Source organism: Callithrix jacchus, chromosome 19, assembly GCF_049354715.1.
Source record: "Callithrix jacchus isolate 240 chromosome 19, calJac240_pri, whole genome shotgun sequence".
Classification (NCBI taxonomy): Eukaryota; Metazoa; Chordata; class Mammalia; order Primates; family Cebidae; genus Callithrix; species Callithrix jacchus.
The window spans coordinates 42,646,637-42,673,212 of NC_133520.1; the positions used below are offsets into that span (position 1 = coordinate 42,646,637).

General features: G+C 48.8%; 1 protein-coding gene across 14 annotated transcripts in view; it reads right to left on the minus strand.

The window, feature by feature from the left end:
- SDCCAG8 (SHH signaling and ciliogenesis regulator SDCCAG8) overlaps positions 1-26,576 on the minus strand; it is a 242,240-nt gene that overhangs the window by 8,050 nt on the left and 207,614 nt on the right. For all 14 annotated transcript variants that reach the window (XM_078357215.1, XM_035281020.3, XM_035281021.3 and 11 more), the window contains one exon: positions 2,622-2,748. In XM_078357215.1, the coding sequence (XP_078213341.1) occupies positions 2,622-2,748 (127 nt within the window). The remainder of the gene's footprint in view (positions 1-2,621; positions 2,749-26,576) is intronic.

Genomic DNA, 26,576 nt, shown 5'->3' on the forward strand with positions numbered 1-26,576 from the left:
GCCACCCAAGATCTGGACCCACAGGCCACTCCAGGAAACAGAGAGGTTGGCTGAACAGTCCGGAGCACTCAGGTGGCACCTCCTTCAAAATACCTGCTGGAATCCACAGGAGCCCCGGCTCACGTCACAGGCTCAGAAGCCTGACTCACAACTCAAGTTGATTCCATGGCTAGAAAGCATCGCAGAGGCTGAAGCTCACTGACAGCCCCTACCTAGAGGTGAAGGCCAGGCTTAGGCAGGAAGAGCCAGCTCTGGGTTTGGATATTCAGCAGAGCGCTTGCAAACCTGGATCCCTGCCTCCTCTCTGACCACTAATATTTGCAACTGAAAGCCAACATTTCCTCTACCAAACTCCTTTTGTCATGTTCATATTAAAATAACTCCAAGTGTAAGATTTGAATCTGAAAGGCCGCTTTAGAGACGAGCCAGATGGGCCAGTATCAGATAGCACAGGATGGGCAAATCACTGCTGTAGCTTCAGGCAAAAGAAGAAAGACCTGCTAGTTTTTCTGAGGACTTTTTGAGGTTTGGGGTTTTTTTTATGCGTTTTGTGAAAATTTTGCAACTCATTTGGCGATAACCAGATTTGTAAAGGCCTGGAAGAGGCTTCTAAGCATTGGTGATCCATGTTAAGATCTGAGCGTGCTGGAAAGCAGGCAGATGGAGAGTTAAAAGGTAAAGCCCACGTTCTCGTGATCTAGCCCAGAGCCCAGAGGAAGCTGCCATGTGCTCCAGCTTCCACAGAAAACTCCCCACATCCTGAGGTCTGACAGAGTTCCTGGCTTTATAGGCCAAAGAGTCACTCATGCCAGGAGTCAGGGTCCCTGCCTTCTATGTGACAGGAGCCTAGTCACCTGCCAGGAGACCTAGTGGCCTCAGTGGCCCTGAGCTTTGGCTGGCCAGGCCTAAAGTAGGTGCTGCTGGGGCCCTCGCTGGGGACCTGCCCACAGGGCTGGGTTCTGGGCTGGGTCTGGTGGAGACTGAGGGACTCGTCCTGGAAGCAGAGGGGGAGGGGAGTGGCCCTGGGCCTGTGGCTGCTGCTCTGCAGACCTCTGCCTTCCCCGAGCCTCTCCCAGGACCCTCTCAAGATGGAGTAAGGAAACAACCTCACATGTCCTCAGCCTGGATGCCCAAGGGCCTGTGGGGCATCCCAGCTGCACTCAGCATACCCAGCAGCTCATGAAGCCAGGTGTACACCATGCCCACTGTGCAGAGGGGAAACTGAGGCTGAAAAAAGGCTTAAGTGACTTGTCGGGGGGCTTCAGCACAGTGACACAGCCTGGAATAATTCTTTGTTCCTACCAGCCCCAAACACTTCGTAGGTTTTCAAAATGTCGTGTCCTCCAGAATCACCCAACAGCTTGTCAAAATGCAGGGCCCTGCCGTGGCGCATGCCAGGTGAGGCCTGGCCTCCTGGATGAGCTGTGGCAGCGTGGGCTGTGGCTCAGACTTCGAGCAGTGTGCTCCGCAAGGTCCCTGCGAGCAGTCCCGTAAGCATGGGGACGGGGACAGTAGAGGCCTTTCCACCTCCAGGTCTTAGGTCAGAGACTGGCACCTGGCTGTGCTCAGTTACTAACTGTGAACAAATGTTTTGTAGAGGGATTCTGGACTGAGTGGGAAAACTCAGTTCTTACAGGTTCCCGGAACGCAGGGCCGTTGTGTACGGAGAGTAACAGAGAACTCCGTTTTCATTTTCAGATGCATTTTTCATGTTAATCATTCCAAGCACTTACCGCGTGAACCCCGGGCACTCACAGAGCACCTGGGTGCAATCCTAATTAAAGGCAGAGGCCTTGGTGAGCCCGAGGACCACCTCATTATCCTAACAAACGGCCTGATGGGGCAAAATGCACAGCCTCTTCGACAGGAAGAGAAGCGATTTAGAAAACGAGGTTTCATACTGCCTTCCAAACTCCAGCAACACTTTCCTTCCTGCCTTGCCCTGCTGATGGCCACAATCAAACCTGAATGGGGAAAGCCTGGGTGTGGAGTCAGACTTAGGTTCCATCTGTGGTGTCCCTCCTCGCTAGCTGTGATGCTTGTCTGAGCCTCAGTCTCCCTATCTATAAAATGGAGACAACGATGTCAACATCGCCAGCTTGTTCAAGGGTGAAGGGAAGTGACGCCTGTTCTGTGCGTAACACTGCCAGGTGCTCTGCAGACACTCCCGATATCACCCAGTCATCAGGCAGCTAATTTAGGCCCAGATGCCTGCACGCCATTCAAGACCTCTTTCCTAATTGGAAACACCTCTTTCCTCAACCAATTTAGACCAATTCAAACCATACGCGACCTTCAGAGGCAGCTCAAGGCCACCCTCCTCCAAAAAGCCTGTTCTGCCCATGGCCATCCTCCCAGTCCCCCCTGCCCTTGCACCCTCTGCAGTGCGGCCTGCACGGCACAGCTTGGCACTCAGTGTGGTTCTCTGACTCACGGGCTTGGGTCGCCAGGACAGGCCCATGGCTCTGCTTCTCTGGGTCCCACACTGTGCCCCGCACAGTCTTCAGGACCTCCCTCCCAGCTTACTACTAACTGATGTGATCAGTGGGAATTCTGGCCTACTGAGGTGCGTGCAAGGCCCATCTGTAGACTCCCGCCCTATGCCGGGTTCTGCACAGTACCTGGGTTCGCAGACGGTCCACCTCTTCCGACAGGCTCTGCCTCTCCAGGAGAAGCTGGTTTTGCTTGTTGAGGAGCTGCACCAGCTGCTGGGCTGTGGCCTGGCTGTGCTTATCCAGCTGCCTTAGCCTGGAGAAAAATCCACGGCAGAATTAAAGAGGGATAACGGCAGACACCAACCTTTCAACAGGCTCTGGGGCTGTGTGCATCTGAGGGAAGCCCCTGATAGGGGGACGATGAGCAGGACACCTAGGGTGACCCTGAGGTGCCAGGCTCTGGCTGGCAGTGGGCCCTTGGTACGCACTGTGTGAAAGTGGGTAACATTCTAGCAAATGTGCGTGGAGACCAGGAGCCATCTCAGTACAGTGTCAATTAGAAAACACGCAGATGGGCTGGGCGCGGTGGCTCACGCCTGTAATCCCAGCACTTTGGGAGGCCGAGGCGGATGGATCACGAGGTCAAGACATCAGGACCATCCTGGTCGACATGGTGAAACCCCGTCCCTACTAAAAATACAAAAAATTAGCTGGACATGGTGGCGCGTGCCTGTAATCACAGCTACTAAGGAGGCTGAGGCAGGAGAATTGCCTGAACTCAGGAGGCGGAGGTTGCGGTGAGCCGAGATCGCGCCATTGCACTCCAGCCTGGGTAACAAGAGGGCAACTCCGTCTCAAAAAAAAAAAAAGAAAGAAAGAAAGAAAGAAAACACGCAGATGAGTGGGGTAAGGAGAAGAAGAAAGGAAACTTTGAACTCCCAAGCAGAGGTCAGAGATGAGGGACCTAAATGCCTCCATTGTTCAACTGGAAAGGTCTCCGGCAGGCTGAGCAGATGCCGCCCCGGCTGGGAAAGTGGGTGAGGGCCGTGGAAACACTGAAGTAAGGGCTTTCCATTATTAATCACTCAGTCAATCACGAGCTCCGGCATCGCTGTCCAGATGTCTTTAAAGATCCTAAATTTGTCCTCTCCAGACTTGCTAATTCACTGAGGCCATTATCCTCATCCGTCCACGGTCGGCTTTCTACAGCCAGGAGCACACGCACCCGTGGAACTGCTGGCTTTGGGTTAAATTTGGAGTTGAACCACTACCCCGAAGTGTTCTGGAAAGAAGGGAGACGCGTGCCCTGCCTCACCTCCACACCCATCAGAAGCACCAACAGGCACGTTAACTCGGATTCTCACACGGAAAAGGCAGTAAAGCTCACGGTGCATTTCAAGCTGCAGGATACTGCGCCGCAGACCTCGAGGGCGGTCCTGCGGCCTCTGGCCCTTGCCTGCCCTCAGCTCGGGTTCTCCTAGGGCTCCGAGCACAACTAACCATTTACATGGCCAAATATTTGGGCCTTCAGGTTGGGACAGGTTCCTTTACACAAAAGGACGGACACGTGGGCACAGGCACCAATACCCCCGGGAGCCGGCGATGGTCCCTTGCCCTCCTCCCACCTTGCCCTGCTCACACCCCTTTTCCCACCTGGTTCCCCCGCCCTTCTCAGCCTCGGACGGATTTGGCTGGCGTCTTTGGTCAAGGGGCCCGAGCCCCCAGCCTTGGCACTTCCCCAGAACGCTCCGTGACTCCCAGTTTTCAGCCACACTCAGCGTGGTAGCATGGTGCTGGTCGGCCGGGGTGCCCTACCTGTGCCGGGGAGGTGCGGGCAGCAGCTGAGACACCCTCCAACCCCGCAGAGCCGGCACTGTGCATGCTCCCAGGACGTCCCGCCCCCCTGGGCTGAGTGCCTCCTACTGGCCACGCCCACAAGCCCGCACCTGCCCACGGGCCTCGTGCTGCCCCAGGTTCTGGCGAAAAGTGTAAGGGCTCAAGGACGTCTTAACACCTCTTTTGGGGACAGGTGCTCCCTCGACGGCGAGCCTGGACAACGGCCCGGCCCGGCCCTGCCCTGGAGCCCTCAGAACCTGGAGGAGACTAGACCCCCCTTCTATGGAGCCCTCAGAACCTGGAGGAGGCTAGACCCCCCTTCTATGGAGCCCTCAGAACCTGGAGGAGGCTAGACCCCCCCTTCTATGGAGCCCTCAGAACCTGGAGGAGACTAGACCCCCCTTCTATGGAGCCCTCAGAACCTGGAGGAGACTAGACCCCCCTTCTATGGAGCCCTCAGAACCTGGAGGAGACTAGACCCCCCTTCTATGGAGCCCTCAGAACCTGGAGGAGACTAGACCCCGCTTCTATGGAGCCCTCAGAACCTGGAGGAGGCTTAGTCCAGAGTGTTTTGCAAACTGGGGGCCTGGGAAGTCCACAGCGATTACTGGGGTGGAGGAGGAAGGAGATCACCTAGACCTGCTGAAGGAAGTGCCTGGGTGTGAGCCCTGCAGGACAGCAGGGGACCAGCTGACCAGGGTTTCCACAGAAGCACCCCTGCTGTGAGGAGTTCCTGGAGACCACATTCACAGCTAAGAGCTGAGGATGGAGCCCAATGGACTCATTTTTTAAACCAACATGAAGACTTCCAATATTATAAATATGGGGAAAAGAGATTTTTTAAAAGTTACTTATTTTTGGAAACGCCTCCAACCCTGCATAACCCAGCCTACCCTCTGTGAATGGATGTTTCTTTCTTTCTTTCTTTCTTTTTTTTTCCTTTGAGACGGAGTTTCGCTCTTGTTACCCAGGCTGGAGTGCAATAGCGCGATCTCGGCTCACTGCAACCTCCGCCTCCTGGGTTCAGGCAATTCTCCTGCCTCAGCCTCCTGAGTAGCTGGGATTACAGGCACGCGCCACCATGCCCAGCTAATTTTTTGTATTTTTAGTAGAGACGGGGTTTCACCATGTTGACCAGGATGGTCTCGATCTGTTGACCTCGTGACCCACCCACCTCGGCCTCCCAAAGTGCTGGGATTACAGGCGTGAGCCACCTCACCTGGCCCAGATGTTTCATTACCATGATTCAGAGGAGATTTCTTGGGGTGTCCCAGACACATAAGCTCTTTTCTCTTCCACGGTGGTTACTGCTCTCTTGTATCTGTGGTTCTGAGTTCACCTATTCATCCACCCACAGCTCCACATAGCACCACTGATGGCTGCTAACGCCTACTGAGCCATGTGCTGCTGTGCCACCATTACCTATGTAAATTTAATCGATTAATCAATAAAACAGCTTTTAAAGTCCATAATTATCTTAATTAAAAATTCACTCCAGTCCTAGGAGGTCCACGCTAGTGTTATCGTCCCCATTTCACAGATGAGAAAGCTGAGACGTTAACTTGCACCAAGTCACACAGGTGATTGGTAGAGCTCAGAGTCCAATCCAGGCAGCACAAGGTGCTCTTAACCATTGTTAATGGTGGTCAACTCATTGAGTTTATTCGCCAAACAAACCAACTCTTGGTAAACACCTCTTTTTTATTTTGAGATGGGGTCTTGCTCTGTCGCCCAGGCTGGAGTGCGGTGGCGTGATGTCGCTCACTGCAACCTCTGCCTCCCGGGTTCCAGCGATTCTCCCGCCTCAGCGTCCCCAGTAGCTGGGATTACAGGTACGTGCTACCGGCTAATTTTTGTATTTTTAGTAGAGACGGGGTTTCACTATGTTGCTCAGGCTGGTCTCTAACTGAACCCGCCTCGGCCTCCCAAAGTGCTGGGATTGCAGGCGTGGGCCACCGCGCCTGGCCAGTAAACACCTCTTAAGGGTCAAGTACTAAGGTAGGTACCGGGAGTTCATGGAGAATGATAAATGTTTCCTGCTCTTGGGAGGTTTGCGGCCAGTGGGGGAGAGACCCACTTGTGAAGAAATGTGCTCAACTCCAACAGGACACCATGGGGAAGAAGTGCGCAGTATTACAGATGAGAGGCCTGGGAGGGCTTGCACCTGCCTAGACATCCGCCCCTCCCCATGGCTCATCATCATGTGCAGAGCACTTACTTGGCAGGCACTGTACGTATTGTTTATTTAGTTCCATGAGGCAGGAACCAATTATTATGCCCACTTTAAGAATGAGGAAACTAAGGCAGAGACGACATAAATTACTCATTCAAGTCACTCAGTGGGTAAGCTGGGATGGAAAGGATGAGTGGGTGGTGTTCTGGGGGGGCAGGGGCGGCAGTGCAAAGGGCACTGCCTGTCTGGAAACTGCAAGCTATGCGGTGTGGCTGGACCAGAGGCTGCGGACTGCTGGGAGGGAGGTGAGGCTGCATCTGTGGCCAACCCAACAAGTATGGACTTTGTCCTGCAGGCAATGGCAGTGCCATTTACGGGACAAAGGATGGCAGGAGGGACCCGCCTGGAGGAGAAGAGAAGTTCTGGGGTCAGGGCGAGGCCGAGGTACCTGCGGACACGCACTCACAGGCAGCTGCACAGCGTGGGGTTTAGGATGGGCGGAGCTGAGCTCTAGCTGAGTGGGCCAGACCTGCTGGGAGGCGAGGCCATGAACGTGGGGGCCAGATTGCCTGGGAAGGGTTGGCCAAGATTGTCAGTGTGGGATGCTTGCTAAAAATGCGGATCTCTGGCCCGCAGGCCCCGCTGGCTGGGGGAGAAGCTCTGCTGCAGTGAGAGGGAAGGGCGCACCCCAGGATGGTGCTTTAGGGAACCGCAGTCAAGGGCTGGCAACGGACAGGAAGCCGGAAAGACACTAAGAGTGGGATCCTGGAGGGAGGAAAACCGGGAGAGAGACCTGGAGGTCCAGGAGGAGAGGTGTCAGTGAGGCGCGGCCAGTTTGCGGGAAATACCACCTGGTGGCAGAGCGCCCTGCGGAGGCTCCTGGCTGGGGCAGAAGCCAGATGACTGGGGCTGGAGAAGGGGGTCTATTCTGGGGAGGGGCTGGGCTGCTGGGAGGTCGCAGGATGGGTGCAGAGGGTGGAGCCACTGGAGCTGCTGGGGAAGAGGCCCTGGAGGAGAGGGGGGCGATCTTCAAGGCAGAGGAGAGCGCCCTCCGCAGAAGACTGGGACCCTCCTCCCCAAGGCCAGAGGGGATGTGGGCGCGGTGCTCCTGCTCAGCAGCCTCCAAGATCCCCCACGTAGAGGGCACGACTGTTTGCTGAGAAACGGGACAAGGCAGCGGGGAGGCTGTGGTGGGGACGAGGGCGCCAGCGGGAGGCAGGGACACGTTGCCAAGCCGAGGGGGTGCGCTCTAAGGAGGACCTGGGCGTCCGCCGCCCCCTCCCGCGGCCTCGCAGCCGCGGCCCCGCGCTGGCCCTTGGCCTGCCGGTCTTTCCCCTCCCCATCGCCACAGGCCTGGAAACCTCTTTCAGCGCTCCAGTCTCAGAGCAGCTGGCATTGTGGACAGTGCAATTCCTTGTTCTGTGTATCTTGTTTCGAGCCTTTTCTTCTAGGAGGCATTAGGTAATGAAAGGGGCAAGGGGGGCTGCCATCATGGGGCCTGGGAGTCTGTTGAGGCAGAAGCAGCCCCCCACCGCCTGCAAACCACACACATGGAGCTCCATGCAGCAGGAAACAGAGACGGAATCACCAGATTTCAGAGCTCAACCCAATTCAAACCCTTCTTTCCCCCGCCCATATCTCATCCTTGCGACAGGCAGGGATTGCATCCTGTCCGAGGGCCCTAGGATGCACATGGTATCTTCACTGTGGGAGCCGTGACCAGGCCCCATCGGGGCAGGAAGCCAGCCCTCCTCCAGGAAGCCCCTATGCTCCCCTGCCCTTACAGCAGAGGGTAGGGGCCGCCTGTCCATGAGGAAGGACATTTCAGGGAGCCTACACCCAGGCTGGTGTGGCTGTCCTCATCTCAGGCACAGGGAGCGTATCCTTCAGGATCTGCAGAGGTACAGCTGCCACCCCTGCCTGGGCAGGACTGGGGACCTTGGGGGAGAAAAGCAGCCACCCCATGAAGGGGCAGAATGGGCAGCACGGGCTCCCCTTCCACGCAAGGGCATCACCAGGAATTTCAGGCATGTAGGGGGCAGCAGTTGCCATGGGAACAAACAGGCCTGGGCTTCTCAAGGCAGATGCCGATGAAATCAGAGGGTACTCGTAAGTGTGCTGGGCCCAGGCAGGCCTCTATTGGTTCAGCAGCCATCCTCTGAGCCACACCCTGCAAGCATGATCAGAACCAGCATTTAAAAAAAAAATGCAAGACTTTAAGATAAGATGGAGCAAGTGGTGAAATACTAAACAACTTTATAGAGCTGAGTGGGCTGCGGAAAATATCTTATGCAAAACAGAAGCGGTGCAAGCTGCCAGCTCTGGTCCTGTGCTTCAGACACTCATTTGCTATGAATACTGTGAAAGCAAATGGATACATATATTTAACATTCTTTATGTTGTATGTGATACATACAAAATATATGCAATGTATAAATAAGTTATGAGGTATAATAACCAAATGAACACTTGTGAACCTAGCACCAGCACCGCAGGCCACTACCAACGGGTTCCTTCCCCGGAGGTGGCCCATATCCTCATGCGTAAATGTTTCTCAATTGGAGATGTTGCTTCACTCCACAGTTTCCCCTGGGAGCTGCCTACAGACTACTGTGGGAGGCTGCTGTTCTTATTGTTTTGGGTTTTGTTTTGGTTTTGGTGGTGGTGGTAAAGTCTTTTGTTCTGAAATGTGTTCAGACCAGAGCCTCTTTGCTGTGGTCACTCTGACGACAGCAAAGATTTTCCTTCCTCTTCTTAGAGAAGTGTTCTCAAAGTGCTTAGATTCGCAGTTTCCCTGGGAGAGGCATCCTCCTCATGAAAATGAAGAACATTTTTCAAACAACATATGGATTTAAAAGGTGCAGTATGTGAAAAGTGTGCACTCACTTTGCTGGGCTCGGCAGTCTCCTCCGATATTTACGGAGCATTTATTAATGCCCGAGATGGTAAGCATTTTACGTTCCTTAAGTAAGTTAATCCTCATGACAATACTACAGGATAGGTGTTATCATCTGCATTTTATGCCTGAGAGGAACAACGTGCAGAGGTGTGATTGTCTCCCAAGCGCACACAAGGTGAGGTGGAGCTAGGATTACCTAAGCCACCCAGGACACGACCCCACAGTGTGACTCATCACTCTCCTTCTTACACTCTGTCCTGGTCTCTCACTCCCCTACCCTTTGGTCCCATCTTCTCAGGCACCTCTTCCCCCTCCATCAGACCTTCAAATGCTGGTGTGACCCAGGCCTGGGCTCAGCGCTCTCCTGACGGGACACCTTCTGCCTGCATGAGTTTTAAAATCTACACTCCTGGCTCCAAGCGGAGAGGCTAACGATTCTGAGCCCTTGATCTCAGCCTCAGGCCTCTCCACTGCGTTTCCAAGCCTGCCTCAAGCTTGCACCTGACACAGTGGAGTCACCTCCCAATGCTCCTGTGTCCCTCTCTGTGTCCCCCAAGCCACCATCCCCACAGTTCAGTCTCCTGGTTCCACAGATGAGTCCTCTAGGCCCTCTGAACCTCTCCCATCCCATCCCATCCCATCCCACCCATACATCCATTCCATGACCTTCACTCCTGAAGTCCAGCTCCAGCATTTCATATCCAGATTCCCACAAAGCCTTCTCACGGAGCTGTAGCCCCTGGAATCCATATTCCCCGCAACAGCTAGACTAGAAGGATCTTGCGAAACAAAACTCCAGCCCTACCTCTCTGCGTGATGATGATCCATAGCTCTAACCTGAATCCTATGAGTGCTCAACTTGAAATGGGGACGTCGGTTTGAACCCCTATCACAAGCTATTTTACCGTAAGCCTGAAACTGAGTCTCTCCCTCAGCCTCAGGTTCTCCACTTGTAAAACTGAGAAAATAAGATCTCCAGACCTCCTGAACCATCAACTGTGAGGGTGGGGCCCAGCAGCATGTGTTTGAGTAAGCCCTCTGGATGGCTATGATGAATTCTTAAGCATGAGAACCACTGGTACATTCTAATTCACAGTATTAATCACACATATAAAATGAGTTCTTCTGGAGAATAATTTTTATGTGGCTTCAATTTTCATCATCAAAACAACCAACTGTCTAAATGAAAACTATCCTAGTCGGCTTCTAAAATGCTTTGGCATCAGTCATGAGAACTTAAGCAAATCCTGTGATCACTTTGAATCTCAGTTTCTTCACATGTGAAATGAGAGGCTAAAACTAGAAGTGAGGTCGGCAAACTTCAGACTACAGGCCACTGCCCGTTTCTGTGTGATCTGCCACTTGAGAGTGATTTTTACGTTTTAAAATGATTTTTAAAAATCAAAAGGAGAATAATATGTGAACACTGCATGAAATTCAACTTGCAGCGCCCCTAAATAAACTTCCGTTGAAACACAGCCATGCCCGTTCATTCACGTTTTGTCTCTGCCTGCTTTTGCACTCTAACGGCCCAGTCGCTGCGACAGAGCCCATATGGCCACGGAGCCTACAATATTTATTACCTGACCTTTTAAAGTTTGCCAGCCTCGGGGCTAGACGACGGCTGAATCCTCCCAGCTCCATATTTCTACAATCCTATTACTTTACAGATTTGGCTACGTTCCTATCTTCAAACGTCGTCAGCTACACGCATAGCTATACACCTAGTCACCGAGTGGAAGTTTTGAAAACGCAATTACTGCTCTAGGTCATTAGTTCTGGGGAATACACCATGTTGATGTAAAGTTGTATTACTTTGTTCCAACACTTAACCATTGCTGTGGCGTTTTACATAATTCCATCTCATGAACAAGGTCCTGCGGAATCAGCGAGAACAAGCAGTGTGCTGAAGCCTGGAACGCGCTCTAGCCCAACATCCTCGCTCAGAACATGAAGGCACTTTCAGTGGCTGGTTTGCTGTTTAAATTTCCTTTGCCTGGCCGGGTGCAGTGGCTCATGCCTGCAATCCAAGCACTTTGGGAGGCCGAGATGTGCGGATCACGAGTTCAGGAGTTTGAGACCAGCCTGGCCAACATGGTAAAACCCCGTCCCTACTAAAAATACAAAAATTAGCTGAGCATGGTAGCGCGTGCCTGTAGTCACAACTACTCTGGAGGCTGAGGCAGAAGAATTGCTTGAACCCAGGAGGAGGAGGCTGCAGTGAGCCGAGATTGCTCCACTGCACTCCAGCCTGGGCAACAGAGTGAGATTCTGCCTCAAAAAAAAAAAAAAAAAAAAAAAAATTCCTTTGTGTAAATCTACGCTATTCAATAATGGTTTAAATAGAGGATTATTCCTGAGGACTGTGCCATGCTGCAGAGGTATACACCTTCAATGAAGGGAGTGTATGTCCTGTACTGCCCCTTCCCTGCCTCATTCTCTCAGATTCCCAACTAGCCTCAGCTGCCTGCAGAGGAGAAACGGAGGCTCCTTGGGGATGCCCCCAAGTGATGGGGGATCGACTTGTGCTCTTCTCATCAAAAGAATCATGTTATATTAGGGCTGAGAGGCACATCGGAGAGCATTCAGTTTAGCCCATTCTGGTAAAACCACGAACGTGTAAGTGACTTACCCAAGATCGGGCAGCCTGTCTATAGCAAGGAGCTAGAACCCACATCTCTTGACTCCAAATCCAGTGATCTTTGCAGCATCTCAAAATCCTTTTTTTGAAAGGCCCAGCAGTCTTCGATTCCACGTTAAACATAAGAATTTAAGGGAAGGACCCTGAGAGAGAGAACGCACTGGGCAACCTTCCCAGAAGCAACTGACACAAGCTCATTTTCCAAGTCCTGGGGGCCTGAGAAGGGAGGAAATCCCTAGACCAGGGCTCCTCTGACAGCTTAGTGAGGAGAATCAGATTTGATTTTAATTCTTTTAAAATTTCCAATCTATTGCAGATTAATGGTTTTACGAAGTACAGTAAAAAGGAGAAAGCAGTGTTTGATTGCTTTGAAACCTTCTGACTCAATTTCAGCTCTTGTCTCATCCCAGACCCGTAACAGTTTGACAACCACACTCTGGAAACCACACTGAGCCACACTGATCTCATCCACACATTGGCATTGGTATGAAGGATACAAACATAGGAGGCCAGAAGCTCGGAAGACCATGGTAGGATACAAGTTGCTGGTGGGCTCCCACTGCCACAGTGGCCCCCAGTGAATCTCCAGTGAATGCGCCCATGGCCAAGGGGACACTTTGAGCTCTTCAAGCTGCAGCACTGCTGCCTCCGGCAAAACCCCAAGGCCTCTGACAATATCACCAAGGATCTTCGCAGACCAACTTTTTTAAAACAGTGCTTCTACCAAAAAGGAGGCATGGTTTCATGTGAGGGCAATCAGATCTGTTGTATCACTACCTTGTAACCTTCTTAAAGTACAAGTGCTGTCTAACCAAGGCTGAGTCTGTAATACCTTTGGAGGACTGGGCATGGATAAAGGATCCTGACACCATGAAATGACAGTGACAGGAGTTGACGCGTCAAGAACCTTAGACTTAGAAGAACCTAGAAGATCATCTGCCTGAAGCAGGAGTTATCCTACTCAGCTTTGTCTCGAGCAAGAACAGAGTCATGGTGAGGATAGCCCCACTGTGCAAAGGAAATGGGACAGAGTAATGGAAATTGCTGAAAATCAGAATCTTTGCAGAGTAGTATCCATGCTGCATGTAGCTTGAGGCCACACAGAAGCACCAGCAGGAAAACCCACACTGCCATGAACACCGCACCCTACCTCACCCTAGAGCCGTCCTTAAAAACTGGTTTCTGTGGAAGTAATGTCACATTTATAAAAAATTACAAGAATATTACAGATAATACCAACATACCCTTCATTCAAATTCACCTATTGTACTAATTTTGGCGCATTTGATTTTGATTTGTTATACTCTCCTGCCTTTATCTCTCTCTCTCTCTGTGTATGTGTGTACAGAACCAGTTGAGAGTAAGCTGCATGCACCATTGCCCTTTTATCTTATATGCTACAGTGTGTATTTCCTAAGGATAAAGATATTTTCTTACAGAACCACAGAATATTACCAACTGTGGGAAACTTCACATTGATCTAATAGCTTCATCTAACCTACCAAATTGGATTCTAATCTTGTCAACTGGCCCAATAATGTTCCTTTCTTCCCCCTGAAAAGATCCTTCACACCTAGTTGTCATGTCTCTATTTAGAGTTCTTTAACCTGGAATGATTACAGACCAGTTTCATTTTGTTGAATGCTATTTGCAATTAAATTACCAGAAGTCTTAAAGGAAGACATGGAGCTGTCACATGCATGGAGGTCCTGCTCAGTTGCCATCCTGGGTTTGCGGGCATACTGCTGTGTTTTCAGGAAGTTTCTGTTTGAATGAGGTCTTCCTGGTGCTCCCGTAATTAAAACCCTCCTGGAGTGGTCCCAGAGTATGTCAAGTTCCACACTGGGGTGAGGTCTTCTCAGTTTCCTTCATATTTAACCATTCTTGGGACAGTGAAACTGGCCACAGAGGTGTGATGGAGTAAGAGTGGGCCCACGGCAGCTAGGTAACCAGATTCAATCACTACAGCGCACTTATTGGCACACATCTTAATTAGGTTTTAATGCAAGTAATTTGATAACAACTCCTGGCCATCCAGTACAGAACTGTCAATGCTGAAAGCTTTTTATTTAGCTCCTCTTCTGTCTAAACCAAGGCAGCCTCCCCGCTGACCCTTGTCAAAGAACCCCATCTGCTGGTTGCCACGGTAACTGAAGGCGACCAATTGAGCTGAACAGAGCGACTCAGAAATAAAATCTGCAGCCAAAGGAATTCTGCAAAGAGCAATAAATCATTTAGTAAAAGGGGTCCTCCACACAGTGGTGAGTGTTGGGATAATATGATGGCATAACTCTTCCAGCTAGAGCGTCCATGACAGATCCGAGTGATTAGACCTGCTGGAGGTTCATTTGGTTTCTACTAGGCTCCAGCAGCAGACGGGATGGAGCCTGCCCAGTTGTGTGCCACTGTGGGGAAGAAGAGATAAGCAGAGTCCACTTTTAATATTTGGGCTGCAAAATTTTGATTTTTAATGCGTGGCAAGAGAACCAGTCTAGGCTTCCAACACTCCTTCCTCTGTTTTTCAAAAGTAGCACTCGTTCTGTGAATGCCCCGCTGTGGCCCAAAAACCACCTTGAGCTTGAGGAAGGTGACAAAGAACAAATACCAAGATGGCTTTGGAATACGCCAGTTTAGCACCATCTCCCGATCAACTCTTAGGAGTTCCAACCAGAAACCCTCTATGTGCACAAGCCTTGTGTCCTTGTGAAAGCAGGGGAGAGCCTGGGATTCAACTCAGAAGGCCCAGAGGATCTCCCAGGATAGTCTGAGAGCGGCCAAGGGCTTTGCCTCTCCCCAGGACTGGGTTACTGCTGCTTATAGAGCACAATACACATCCTTTCTACATTAAGATTTCCTGAGTAAGCGGCACCAGAACGAAGGGGGAGCAAAGGCCTTCCTGGGAGCTGCTCCCGGTGACAGTGCACAGTGCCCCTCACGGCACAGGCCATGGGTCGCAATCACCGCCCCGCTCCTGGTGAGCACCTGCTGGTAGACTAGGAATCTGCCGCAGGCAATAGAAAGACCCCGGCCCAGACATGCTAAATCATCCAGACAGTGTTCACTGCTATATGCCTGTGTCTTGGCTGTGCTGGAAGAAGCAAGACTTGGTGGCAGGAGAAGCAACTGCCCTGACAGCAAGGGACAATAGGAGAGGGGCTGCAGGACAGAGCTTAGGGCCTGTGCCTGTCTGGAGGTGGCCTGCCCTGCCAGCTCCTCTCCTCCCAGGCGAATGCCACCTTCTACAGAGGTGCGTTGGCAGGATCCAGACATTCTCCCAAACCCTGACCCAAAGTCATCCCTAGAGATAATTTTCTGCTTCAAAAAAGAGCAACAGCTAAACAGAAGGTACATTTTCCCCCCATTCTATATGCTGCCAATAAAATGCTTCAGTCTCGGAGTTTGGTGAAATTCCGTTAACGGGGTTAGGAGCGGCTGTGCGTGCTAAGGATGAGCCTCCTCCCATACTCAGCCAGTCCGGGGAGCGCTTCTCGCCGAGCGCTCCGCGGCCACGCTGCGTCCCGGGAGCTCCCAGCCCACCTTCCACCCCACGCTGGGCAGCTGCGCCTCTGCAGGTGGAACAGACCGCAGGGCTCCACGTGCGCCTCCTGCACGCCAGCACCTGCTCTCCGGCCACCGCGGAGCGCTCCAGGCAGGAGACGCCCCTCTCCCTCGCCGGCCAGGGTGGCCTCGGCAGCCAGCTCCCAGCCCGGTCCTCTCCGCCTCCCGCCCACCCCGACCTCCCGGCGGCTGCTTCCTCTCTGGATACTAGGCTCGGGCTAGGCCGAGCCCCGCAGCCCCGCGAGAGGGCCGGGAGTCCGCACCTGGAAGGCAGCCGGCCGGTGCTGGGGGAGGCTGGGTGCGAAGCATCTGGCTCAGGCGACCCCGCGGGGGCTCGCAGGGCCTCCGGACTTTGGCAGAAGGAGAGGATTAAACCGAGATGGCGGTTGAGAGGAGGAGATGGGTGAAAGCTTCATTAACTCCATGCTCATGTCTCAAGTTCTTTCCCCTGAGAAGCAATGAGTAGAACGGTTGATTTCCTTGCGATGGGAAAGGTGCTGCGTGATTACATTGGCTTTTCTTACCTTTTAATTCCTTATTTGTAAACAGATGAAGCATTGTTTGTCAATGATCATGAAGGACTCAAATTTTAGTAAACAGGAAAAAGGAATCTTGGCTAACAGGCCAAAGAAATATTGCCACCCATTTAAATTTCTGTGTTAGTGATTAAGCTTCTCATGTGACTTAATTGAAACTGGCAAGGATCTTAAGAACTCAGAGAAGTGAGCGTGAAAAGGTGCTGGGCATGACAGTGTCTCCCCTCAACTCTCCTCCAATAACCAAACGCAATTTTTAAGACCAATCCTAAAACGTGCCATAAAAAACGGGGCTTCCTGATTCCATAAAAATATTTACAGTAAGTACTGCTTTATGACAGTTGTTCATACTTGAATTCCTTTTCCTTCTTTACAAAGTTACCATTTAGTTTCACTTTTGAGCCCTACTTCCAATTCTTTGTCTCTGCTCACTCTCCCGCTTTCCCTCCATATTTCAATTCCCAGACACTCTTGAACTTTTGCACACGCTGCCAGTTTGAGCCTGCACAGAATAATCAGTATATTAATTCCACTCGGAGACAGTGAGATTTTTCTAACACAATCTGCCCAACCTGAACTCTTTCCTTCAGAAACACTTCGCCTTTAAAAAGAAACTTCCCAGCATGAACCTCATAAGAAGCGACATGTAACAGACAGTGCATGTGGCGCTGGGCATGCAGCTCAGAATTAAAAGAGAATTTTTTACTTTGTTTCTTCAGTGCCATGTGCATAATGTACATGTGGATGAAACTGACATCAGACATTTAAAGCAAAAAGGGGTGGGGGGAGGGGGATGTGATGGTGGCGGGAAAGAGAGAGAAAATATGTTGATAAAAACAGTAACTTCTGTTAATCTACATTTTTCAGTCACTGTCTTAATTAAGAATGATGAAAAATATGTTGCAGTTTAATTGCATTGTTTCAAGAAATTCTAAGGCTGACAAATTTGGGACCGTGTACACTTGGAAGGTAAAAGGGATTAAAGTGGTGACTTCTTCCAATTGGTGGATAACAATCAAAATTATGCTTTCTACAGACACCCCCCCACCCCCGCACAGACCCTAACCTCGGAAGACAAAGTAAGAATATCCTAGCACTTAACACGTTCAGCATGAAATGAGCTCTGAACATTTGAAAAAGTGTTTAAAAACCTATTATGTGAGATAACTTTTAGATACAAAGACTTCACACAGGAGAAACAGTACTTTATCTGAAATTTCTGGTTGACATTTATGGTTGCAGAAAATATTTATGAAGGAATTTGGTACCAATCTTCAAGTGATTTTCAGATGCCCTTGTTTAAGGTGGTAACAGTTGTTTGCCGGAGTCAGTTTGAAGACACCTGAGATTTCTAGTCTCGTGCCCTTTTCTCCTACTGGAGCTCAGTCATACATTCTCCAGGTTTCGTTTCTGTTTTTGAGGAAGCTTCTGCAAATCAATTAGAATGTATTTTCATTGCTTGAAGTGCCTTTGAGGGAAGCTGCAACATACGTGACAGCTTCCTATTTCCCACAGTTGACCATGGGTAACTCATTTTTAACCCGGATGCTGCTTTTCTTACTTGCTCCCATTTTTGGGGCCTTGGGCAATTGGGGTCATTGCCTGTGAGAAAGGAGGAAGTGATTTAGGGAACAGGGTGCCCTCTGTTCCCATGGCATGTAGCACAAACCACAGACAGACCTCTTTCTCCAGCCCTGGACTTAGAAACAAAGAATGGAACAAAAGCACCCATCAGGTACTGACTCTCAGTGACTCAAACTCATGACTTAATTCAAACTGGTTTGATGATTTAGTCAGATAAATGGACGGTTTCTTTGACTCAACTAGCCACTTTATCTTCCATCAAGCACAATACACCTGGAGCCTCAGGCTTTTTATCCATCCCAGGGAAGAGGCCGACCTAACAATTTCAGCAGCTAAAGACACTGCACTGCATGTGCAGTGCCCCTGAAACATCAACAAAACAAGATCTGTTCGCCCTAAAAGGCAGCGGAAATGTCCAGAGAGCTTTCCTAAGAGAACAAACTCACCAGATCTGGTCTAGCTGTGAAGTCTCACTGCTTCGTCCCCCTCCAGCCCCCCAAAATAAGAATGGCCTGAGAACCTGACCACAGCTGAAATACTGCCCATGTGATACCAGTCTCATAGTGTTTCAATTCTTCAATTTACAGTACATTAATGCAGTATTTAAACTGTGTATTAGCGAGTAGGATCCTTAGGTCTCAAATTGCTGCGTAAATGGTACACGTGACCTAACAGTCCAGTGCTTTTGCTAGTATGAAATTAGTGATTTTTTTTAATGCCGCACATGAGGTCCAAAATAGTGACAGTACATATTTCTCATGTGCTCCACACCTGGGACTACAGAAAACTGTCAGTTAAGTCATTAAGAAATGAAAGATTTTCCATCTCCTGAGGTTTCTGGGAATTCTGATAGGTGGATACATCCTCCTTTCCCCACAACCCCCAATAGCAGGGCAGCCTCCTCCGAAAAGGCATTTGTCAAGAGGCACCAAAGTCTGGCCTGCTGAGCCGGGACCCCCTGTGGAGGGCCCAGGAAGAGGACACAGAAGAGGATGGGGCATTAATTACCAGATTAGGCAGAGAGGAGAGTTCGGGCGGACACAGAGGCAGACAGAACCCACGAGCGTAATAAGTTGAAAAGTTCCAAGTCAAGTCTTAGAGTTCAAAGAACATTAAATGAAGAATACGTAATACGGGGGGAGAAAAGGGAAGCAGTACCCGCCCGAGGGCCAATTGCCTCTCCAGCAGCGGCAAGCCTGTTCCTGGGCTCTCAGGACCATTTGTTCCATTACACAATCTCCTGAAGCCATTTAGAGAGAGCTCAAACAACTGCCTGTACCAACACGACACATGGCTTCCCATCCCGACTCTTTGCTAATCCAGACGCTCCAACCATCTTTCCTTAAGATGCCATATGGTTGGCAGAAGCCTGTAGATCTAGCAGCACATCTGCTTGTACGTTTCTTCTTCCCTCCATCCCCCCAACAAAAGAGGGATAGAAGGCAGACCGAGGGAAGAGCATGCTTATATACCTCTGCCTATACAGATATTTCTTCTTAAGCACTCCAACAACAACTAAAAAACTACAAAAGAGATGACTAGGAATTATTCAGGGCTCAATCATTTTTAACTAGAGAACACAATTTTTTTTTTTTTTTTTTTTTGCTTGTTGATGCTATGAAAGAAGATCACAAAAGCAAAGGGTGGACAGTCTCCTTCCTCCCAAGGATGGTGGCTCGAAAATCACTTCAGAGCTCTCTCCCTCTGGGAATCCTTGTGATGTTTTCTGGCCACAGGAGGGGGACAGCACCCTTGCCTGAATCTATTTCCTTTCTTTTCGGTCAAGGAAGACAGACAAGCTGAGAAACTAGCAGACACCCAGAGCCTGCTTTGTTAGCAAGCACAGCACGGCTGTATGCTAATGAGTCGGCACCGATACAGGGCTTTTTTGGTATGATGAGCAAAGATTGTTGACACCGTCGAAATCCTGGCTCTCCTGGCCTGTGAGTGCACGGGCTGCCTCCTTGGAATCCAGCCCCCAGTGAGACAGGCTGCAAAAAAAAAAAAAAAGTCGACTCTCCTAATGACTGAAATCTGGCCATTTGTAACTTAGAGCAGTTGGGAAAAGTGGGGGCAGGAGAAAAATATTCCATCAGGCCAGTGATCAAAAACACACAGGTGAAAAGTACGAGTTTCTTCTGAACTAGAAGTGAAACCCGGCGAGCACATGTGAGTGATGAAGGCCAGGATGCTGGCTTTAGGGGTGAAAACCCAGAAGGTGGAGTGAGGGGGGTCCTGAGGGCCCAGCCCTGTCCGGGGCAGCTGCGGCACTTGCTCCACATCTGGGCAGAAGGCACTGCACACCGGGGCCAGCCTCCTGGGTGGCATCATCTCAGTCGCAGGTGACTGGTCTCCCTGCAAATCTGCTTAGACCTCGTGTTGGTTAACCAGACGTGGTTTTTCACGTGTGTGGAAATATGATCCAAAGCAAATATTCTACTGTTGCTAGACTTTGTGTGTGTGTGTAACAAAGAAGGGTGGAAAGGGAAGTGGCATGTTTTGAGTATGGTGCACATTATCTGACAAACCCCCTTCCTTGCCTGGAAACTCTGAGAGATAGGCATTATTATTCCCGTTTAATAGATGAGGAGACTGAGGCTCAGAAGATTAAAAACACACATACACTTTGGCAAAGCCCTGTAGCTAGGAAGGGCCCGCACTGAAAAGCCCATGCCTCTCTCCCTACAATACGCTAGGTTCCAGATGCACACATGCACGTGTCGGCAGATACATTACCTCATGAATATGCCCAGGGTCCAATATGCCAATCTGAGCAGATCACTGTTAGCTGGTGAGCAATAAGCTAGTTATCATTAGTATGCAGGCAGGGGCATCAAATTGTAAATTCAGTTTACTTGTAATCTACAATATGAATGAAAATTCATGTAACTGAAATGTAAAAACATGAGGAGAGACTGAAAAAGCATTGAAAATTATAATAAAAATCAGAATTTATCCATTCAAAAAAGTATGCCCTTCAGATTATTCACCTTGAGGGCAGACAGCATGTGTATTACGGTCATTACCCAGCACTCTGCCGCATGTTCTTTTATTTGGAACTGCCTTCCTAGCCGAGGGTTTGGTGGCACAAATATCTTCTGTAGGTAGCTACATAATAAATTTGTGAGTGAGTATATATTAAGCATGTTTCATCAAAATCATACATTTTAACAAAAAAAAAAAGCATACAGTGGATGCTATACTACTCAAAAATGACACATCAGCCTAAACTAGATAATATGAGCCCAGTTCAACCATTAGTAAAGTCAACAAACTATTATTAGCAATTCTCAAGGTTATCATCATTGATACGTGGCTGTGTAGAAGGATGAATGTGCATTTAAAATACAACAGATCTGGGTTGACATCTGAGCATGATCCTAAGCTAATCCTTGGAAGCCTGTTTCTTCACTGGCTATAGAAAATAATACTATGTCCCTCACGGGATTGTTGTGAGAGTTAGAGAGTATACAAAGTGACCGGTGCTGAGTAGATCCTCAGTACATAAATACACAATCATTATTATTTTCAGAGTGCTTCTCATGTACGTTAGCTCAGTAAACTCTGAAGCCCAGCTCTGTTATGCAGGAAGTATTCCTTCAATCGAATGAGTGAGGTGATTGAGATTCAATAATAAAAATAACAAAAGCAATAAACAATATGTATTGAGCCCTTTGTGCAGTTTCTGTGTTAAATGCTTTTTCAGCAATTTTATTTTCATTAATTTTTTTTAGAGACAGGGTTTCCCTCTGTTATAGGCTGGAATGCACTGGTGTGAATACAGCTCACTGTAGCCTCAAACTCCTGGGCTCAAGTGATCCTCCCACTTTGGTCTCCCAAAGCACTGGGTTTACAGGTATGAGCCATTGCATCTGGCCCCATTTTAAAATCTTAACATAAGGCTGGCATGGCGACTCATACCTGTAAACCCAACACTTTGGGAGGCTGAGGTGGGTGGATCACCTGAGGTCAGCAGTTTAAGACCACCCTGACCTATATGGTGAAACCCCGTTTCTACTAAAAATACAAAAATTAGCTGGGCGTGGAGATGCACACCTGTAGTCCCAGCTACTTGTGAGGCTGAGGCAGGAGAATTGCTTGAACCTTGGAGGGGGAGGTTGCAATGAGCCAAGAATGCACCACTGCACTCCAGCCTGGGCGACAGAGAAACACTGTCTCAAAAAAAAAAAAAACTGTAACATCACCCCTTTGAAGAAGGTATGGATAATATATGATCCTCATTTTATGGACAGGGTAACTGAGGCTAAGAGATGCTACAATATTTTGCCTAAGTTCGCACGGGTAGTAAGTGGTAAAGCTGGAAGGTAATCCCAGGTCTTTCTTCTAAACCTATTATCACAGCAATGGCCGTAAAATCCTGTGCCCTTTGGTCCATACAACACTGTCCTAAAGCTACTGGGCATTGACAAGGACGTTTTGTAGCACAACAATCCTTGTCCTTACCACATTGCTGCGTAAACTCTAGAGTCCACGGTTCAATCATCCTATGTATGTTGACACACACTCACACACGTATATGAACGCTGGGTGCTCCCTACCGCATAGTTAAAAATGAAGGCAGTGCTCTTTGTAAGATGGCAGGACATGACATAAGCAGTTCAATACTTCACACACAAATATACACCAACAAAGCTGTCATTATATATGTGGAATCTGATTTAACATCACGAAAATTGTCAGAAATTTCTTATCAAGAGAACAGTCTTTCGGTAAAAATGAACTATCCATAGAAGGCTCCCGAATCAAAATTATTTGCAAGGGATGCTAGGACATTTGGAGATTGCTGATCAGATGCTGACATGAAGAAATGTAAACGGGTGGAACTGAAATCTGGATTTGTGGTGCACATATGTGCTCAGCCAGACAACTCTCTCCGAATACAGCCTCTGGGCTTCCCTTGTGAACTCTCCTCTTGTTTCTGCTGAGAGAGACAAGGATGCTGTCATCTCAGGTGGGTCTCTCTCCCATTCCGCTCACTCCCTCACTGTGTCTCCTACCTGACTGGAGCTGGACTGACTGCCATAAGCCAAGTGTCTCTCACTGGTTCTCACCTCTGGTACCGCAGCTTCCACAGTCCTGATTCCACTGCTGACTTCAATCCAGTTCAAAGTGGAACAGGGAACAGAATTTAAAATAGACAAACAGGCTGGGCATGGTGGCTCACACCTGGAATCCCAGCACTTTGGGAGTCTGAGGTGGGAGGATCACCTGAGGTCGGGAGATCGAGACCAGCCTGCCCAACATGGAGAAACCCCATCTCTACTAAAAGTACAAAAAATCAGCTAGACGTGGTGGTGTATACCTGTAATCCCAGCTACCTGGGAGGCTGAGGCAGGAGAATCACTTGAACCTGGGAGAGGGAGGTTGCAGTGAGCCAAGATTGCGCCATTGCACTCCAGCCTGGGCAACAAGAGTGAAACTTTGTCTCAAAAAATAAAATAAAATAAAATCGACAAACAATTGAAAGCCTTTGCTATCCCTCCAACACTTTCAGATTCATAAATCTTGGATCGCATAATCAGTCAATGGTCAGCAGCAGTGTCCAAGAGGGTCTGAGCACAATACGTTGTGAATGGAGATGTGTTGCTTGGAAGTCAGTGCCGTTTAGGCACACGGTGCCCCACAGGTTTCCAACTTTAAGGGACTAAATCATGAAGGCATCTAGAAAAGATTCTGGAAGGTAGCATTAGGAAGTGGCACTCCTGTCCCTCAAGAGTGGAGACCTGCATATTAACTGTTCCACTGAAAGTGAGACTTGATTCCCCAGTGACAGACACCATCAATTGTTTGCCTTTCATTAACTTAATAGGCTGGAATAGTCCTGGATTTTACCGCAAAAACAGAAATTTTTTATTCTAACTTAGCTAACAGTATAGGTGGCATGAACTTTCCCTGCCGTCCGAACCTGAGTGCCTTTCCCCAGTCAGCTTGTCCACTCTGAATGGGCTTGTACCTTTCCGCAGTCAGCTTGTCCACCTGTGTAACATCTCCTCCCCCGGCATCATACACTGATTTCCTATTACTGGCTGTTTCCTATGCGGGCACTTGAAGCAACTCCCCTAGCTAACGTTTGGTGAGTACTTACCATGTGCCTGCCCTGTCACTAACATTTCTGTGTAGTAACTCATTCAATCCTTGAGAGAAGCCTGTAACACGGGTAACACAACTGTTATAACTTTACAGATGAAGAAGTTTAGGCCCATGTTAAGTAGCTTGCCCCAAAATTGCACAGGACAGAAATAGTTGACAGGATTTGAACTTAAGCTGTCTGGGTTCAGAACACACACTTTTAACTACTCTTCTCTCCAATGAATCTCAGAGGCATTAAGTAGGAAAGGGTATGAGGCCCAGCCTGCCAGCCATGGGAATCTGTAACATTTATCCTCTCTGGGCCTGAATTTCTTCAAAGTAAAATTTAATGTTAACAGTACTTCTACCTATGTTGCAAGGTTGTTAGAAGATCACCTATATCAAATAAATCAAATATTGATAGATATCAAATGCCAGTTCTCACCATCTTCATCAGAGCCTCAAACTGCCATCCTTTAGGTGTTAACTGGGGCCCCCAAAATGAAAAACCAAAGTCCTTTGCTTTGCCAGTTAAATAAGGGAGCACAGACTTGCTCATACTGCATTGGTATTTCAAAGCTTTTACCAAAATGGTCTCAGATGAATTGAGTAAGTAATGAAGCCAGCCAGCCCCACTAAGATACACAGTGACAGTCAGACCTAGAATACAGGGTTTGGAAAAACCAGTGGTATCTTCTCTTCAGAAAACCCTGAAGTCACGCTAGGCATCTGCCCGTGGTACATCAGGATATTGAAAATAATACCAGACAACAGATTGGACACAGCGAACATGATGAAAAGGCAGATGAGATTATACATAAAAAAGAAATGCTGCCTTTCTGTTAGAGACGGAAAAAAATTGTTAATACAAATGAACAGCTGTTTGGGAAGAAAACATTATTTCCCAAGCCCAGACAAAGCTCTATTTATTACATTTCAGAGACATTTAAATTATAGTGTCTGAAAAACGATCCTATCATGGGTATCTGTGACACCTAAATTATCTGAAAATCTGAAAGGTTAAGCTGAAACAGAGGCTGTGTGAAGGACTGACATAGAGAAAGTTCTTTTTTCTGAAAGGATGAGGTGAATAAATCCTTGCATGGCATAACTGGATGAGTACTGAGTTTTAGGACTGAACCTTCTGAATCTCCAACAGAATAGTACATTCACAATTTATTCAAAGATGTTCATGTATGCTATTCCAAAATTCTAAATGCAAAATTCACTGCTTCCATTGGCCTGGTGATACTCCTGTGTTCACACTGGTTCTCCTGGCCCTCTACTGCCTCTAGCTCCAGGCCAGTCTCAGGTGCTCCACAGAAGGCCTGGTTGCGCCTCTGTGCCCACAGTGCCAGGCCAGGGCCGTCATGGGAGGTGTTGGGCACGGCAGCCACTGAGGTAGGCCTGGGTATGAATTTGTTCTCAGCAGTCCTGACCCTCCCTAAAGAGACCATGACTCGCCTGTGCCTTTCCCTTGGACCAACATGCACCCAGCCATCTCTAGGCACTTCTAGAGAGTAAACCATCACACTTTAGTAAAACATCCTGGCTAAAGAGAAAGAAACTGTATTTGGTTGGCCCTAGGAAAAGTGAAACACGATCAGATGATCACACTGGGAGTCACTGCTGTAGCCCAGGGCAGATGTAATGCTGTGTCTCTGTCCAGTCAATTCAATTAAAATGCAGACTTTACAATGCAAAAACAACATAGAAAGGAATCCTCAAGTCTATAATTACCTGTGACATGTACTGATGCTTTCAATCTAGGTTTCTTCACAATGGGGCAACCAGGACTTGAATGCCAGTGGTCACCCAGCGGGAGTCTGCTCGCCCTAAGCAAGCATGCCTGCCTGCCTTCCCTTCCTCACCTCCTGTTTATTGTTCCGCCTTACCTCCTACACACCTCACAGGGTGTTGTACAGCCTAGTTAGTTTTCGAAGGCTTGCGATTTTTCTGATGAAAGGTGTTATGGTGTTATGTAAATACACAGTATTATTTTGTCTTTATTCCAGCAATACTGGTTTGAAATCGTTCAGTGTATGTAAATATGTGTAATAACGTGTATTAATTTGATTTTTTCAGCAGTTCCTTGGCATCCCAGTTAACGAAATGGCAGCAACCTTACCTGCCTGATGAAATATTAAGTACGGTTTCAGAAAACGATTAATTGGTCTTTGTTCCCTTCAAATCAAATGCTGGCTGTATTAGTCTGCTAAGCACTTGTAATCACCTGCTTGAATACCATACAGAATTACTAAGTTGTGACCTCCCATGAATAAAACAGAGGTATACGCAAAGGTTAAGGCTAGAACATAGCGACTAGCCCATCCCAGAGGATGGGAACGAGTGTTTAAGCTCCCGGAAAACCTAAGCGTGCAACATTCAGAAAGAGCACCACCAATGCCACCACGTGCTTCAAACTGCAATTTACAAAAATAAATACCACTTTTAGGACCAGGTGTCAAACCGGGCCATGTTAATTTTGACAGCCACTTTTGTTCCCCGCTAGGAACACCATTTCATTGTACCATGTTAACAATTTTGGGGTCCAGAGGACCTGAGCACAGCAACCCAACATTCTACACAGGCCTCTGAATGAAGGGTTATTTTCAGCCTTCTCCTCTAGCAAGGACACTGACCTGAGAGTTCACATCTTTTACCCCTTGGATGGGTATTTCCAAGAGATTTCATTATTTAAATGGTCTAAGTGGGCATGTGCCCTATCAGCAGAATGTCATTACCCTCCCTATCAGAGATGCTGGAGTACCACCCATGCCAACAGCGTCAAAGGCACAGGCTCTGGACGTACCATAAAGTCCAG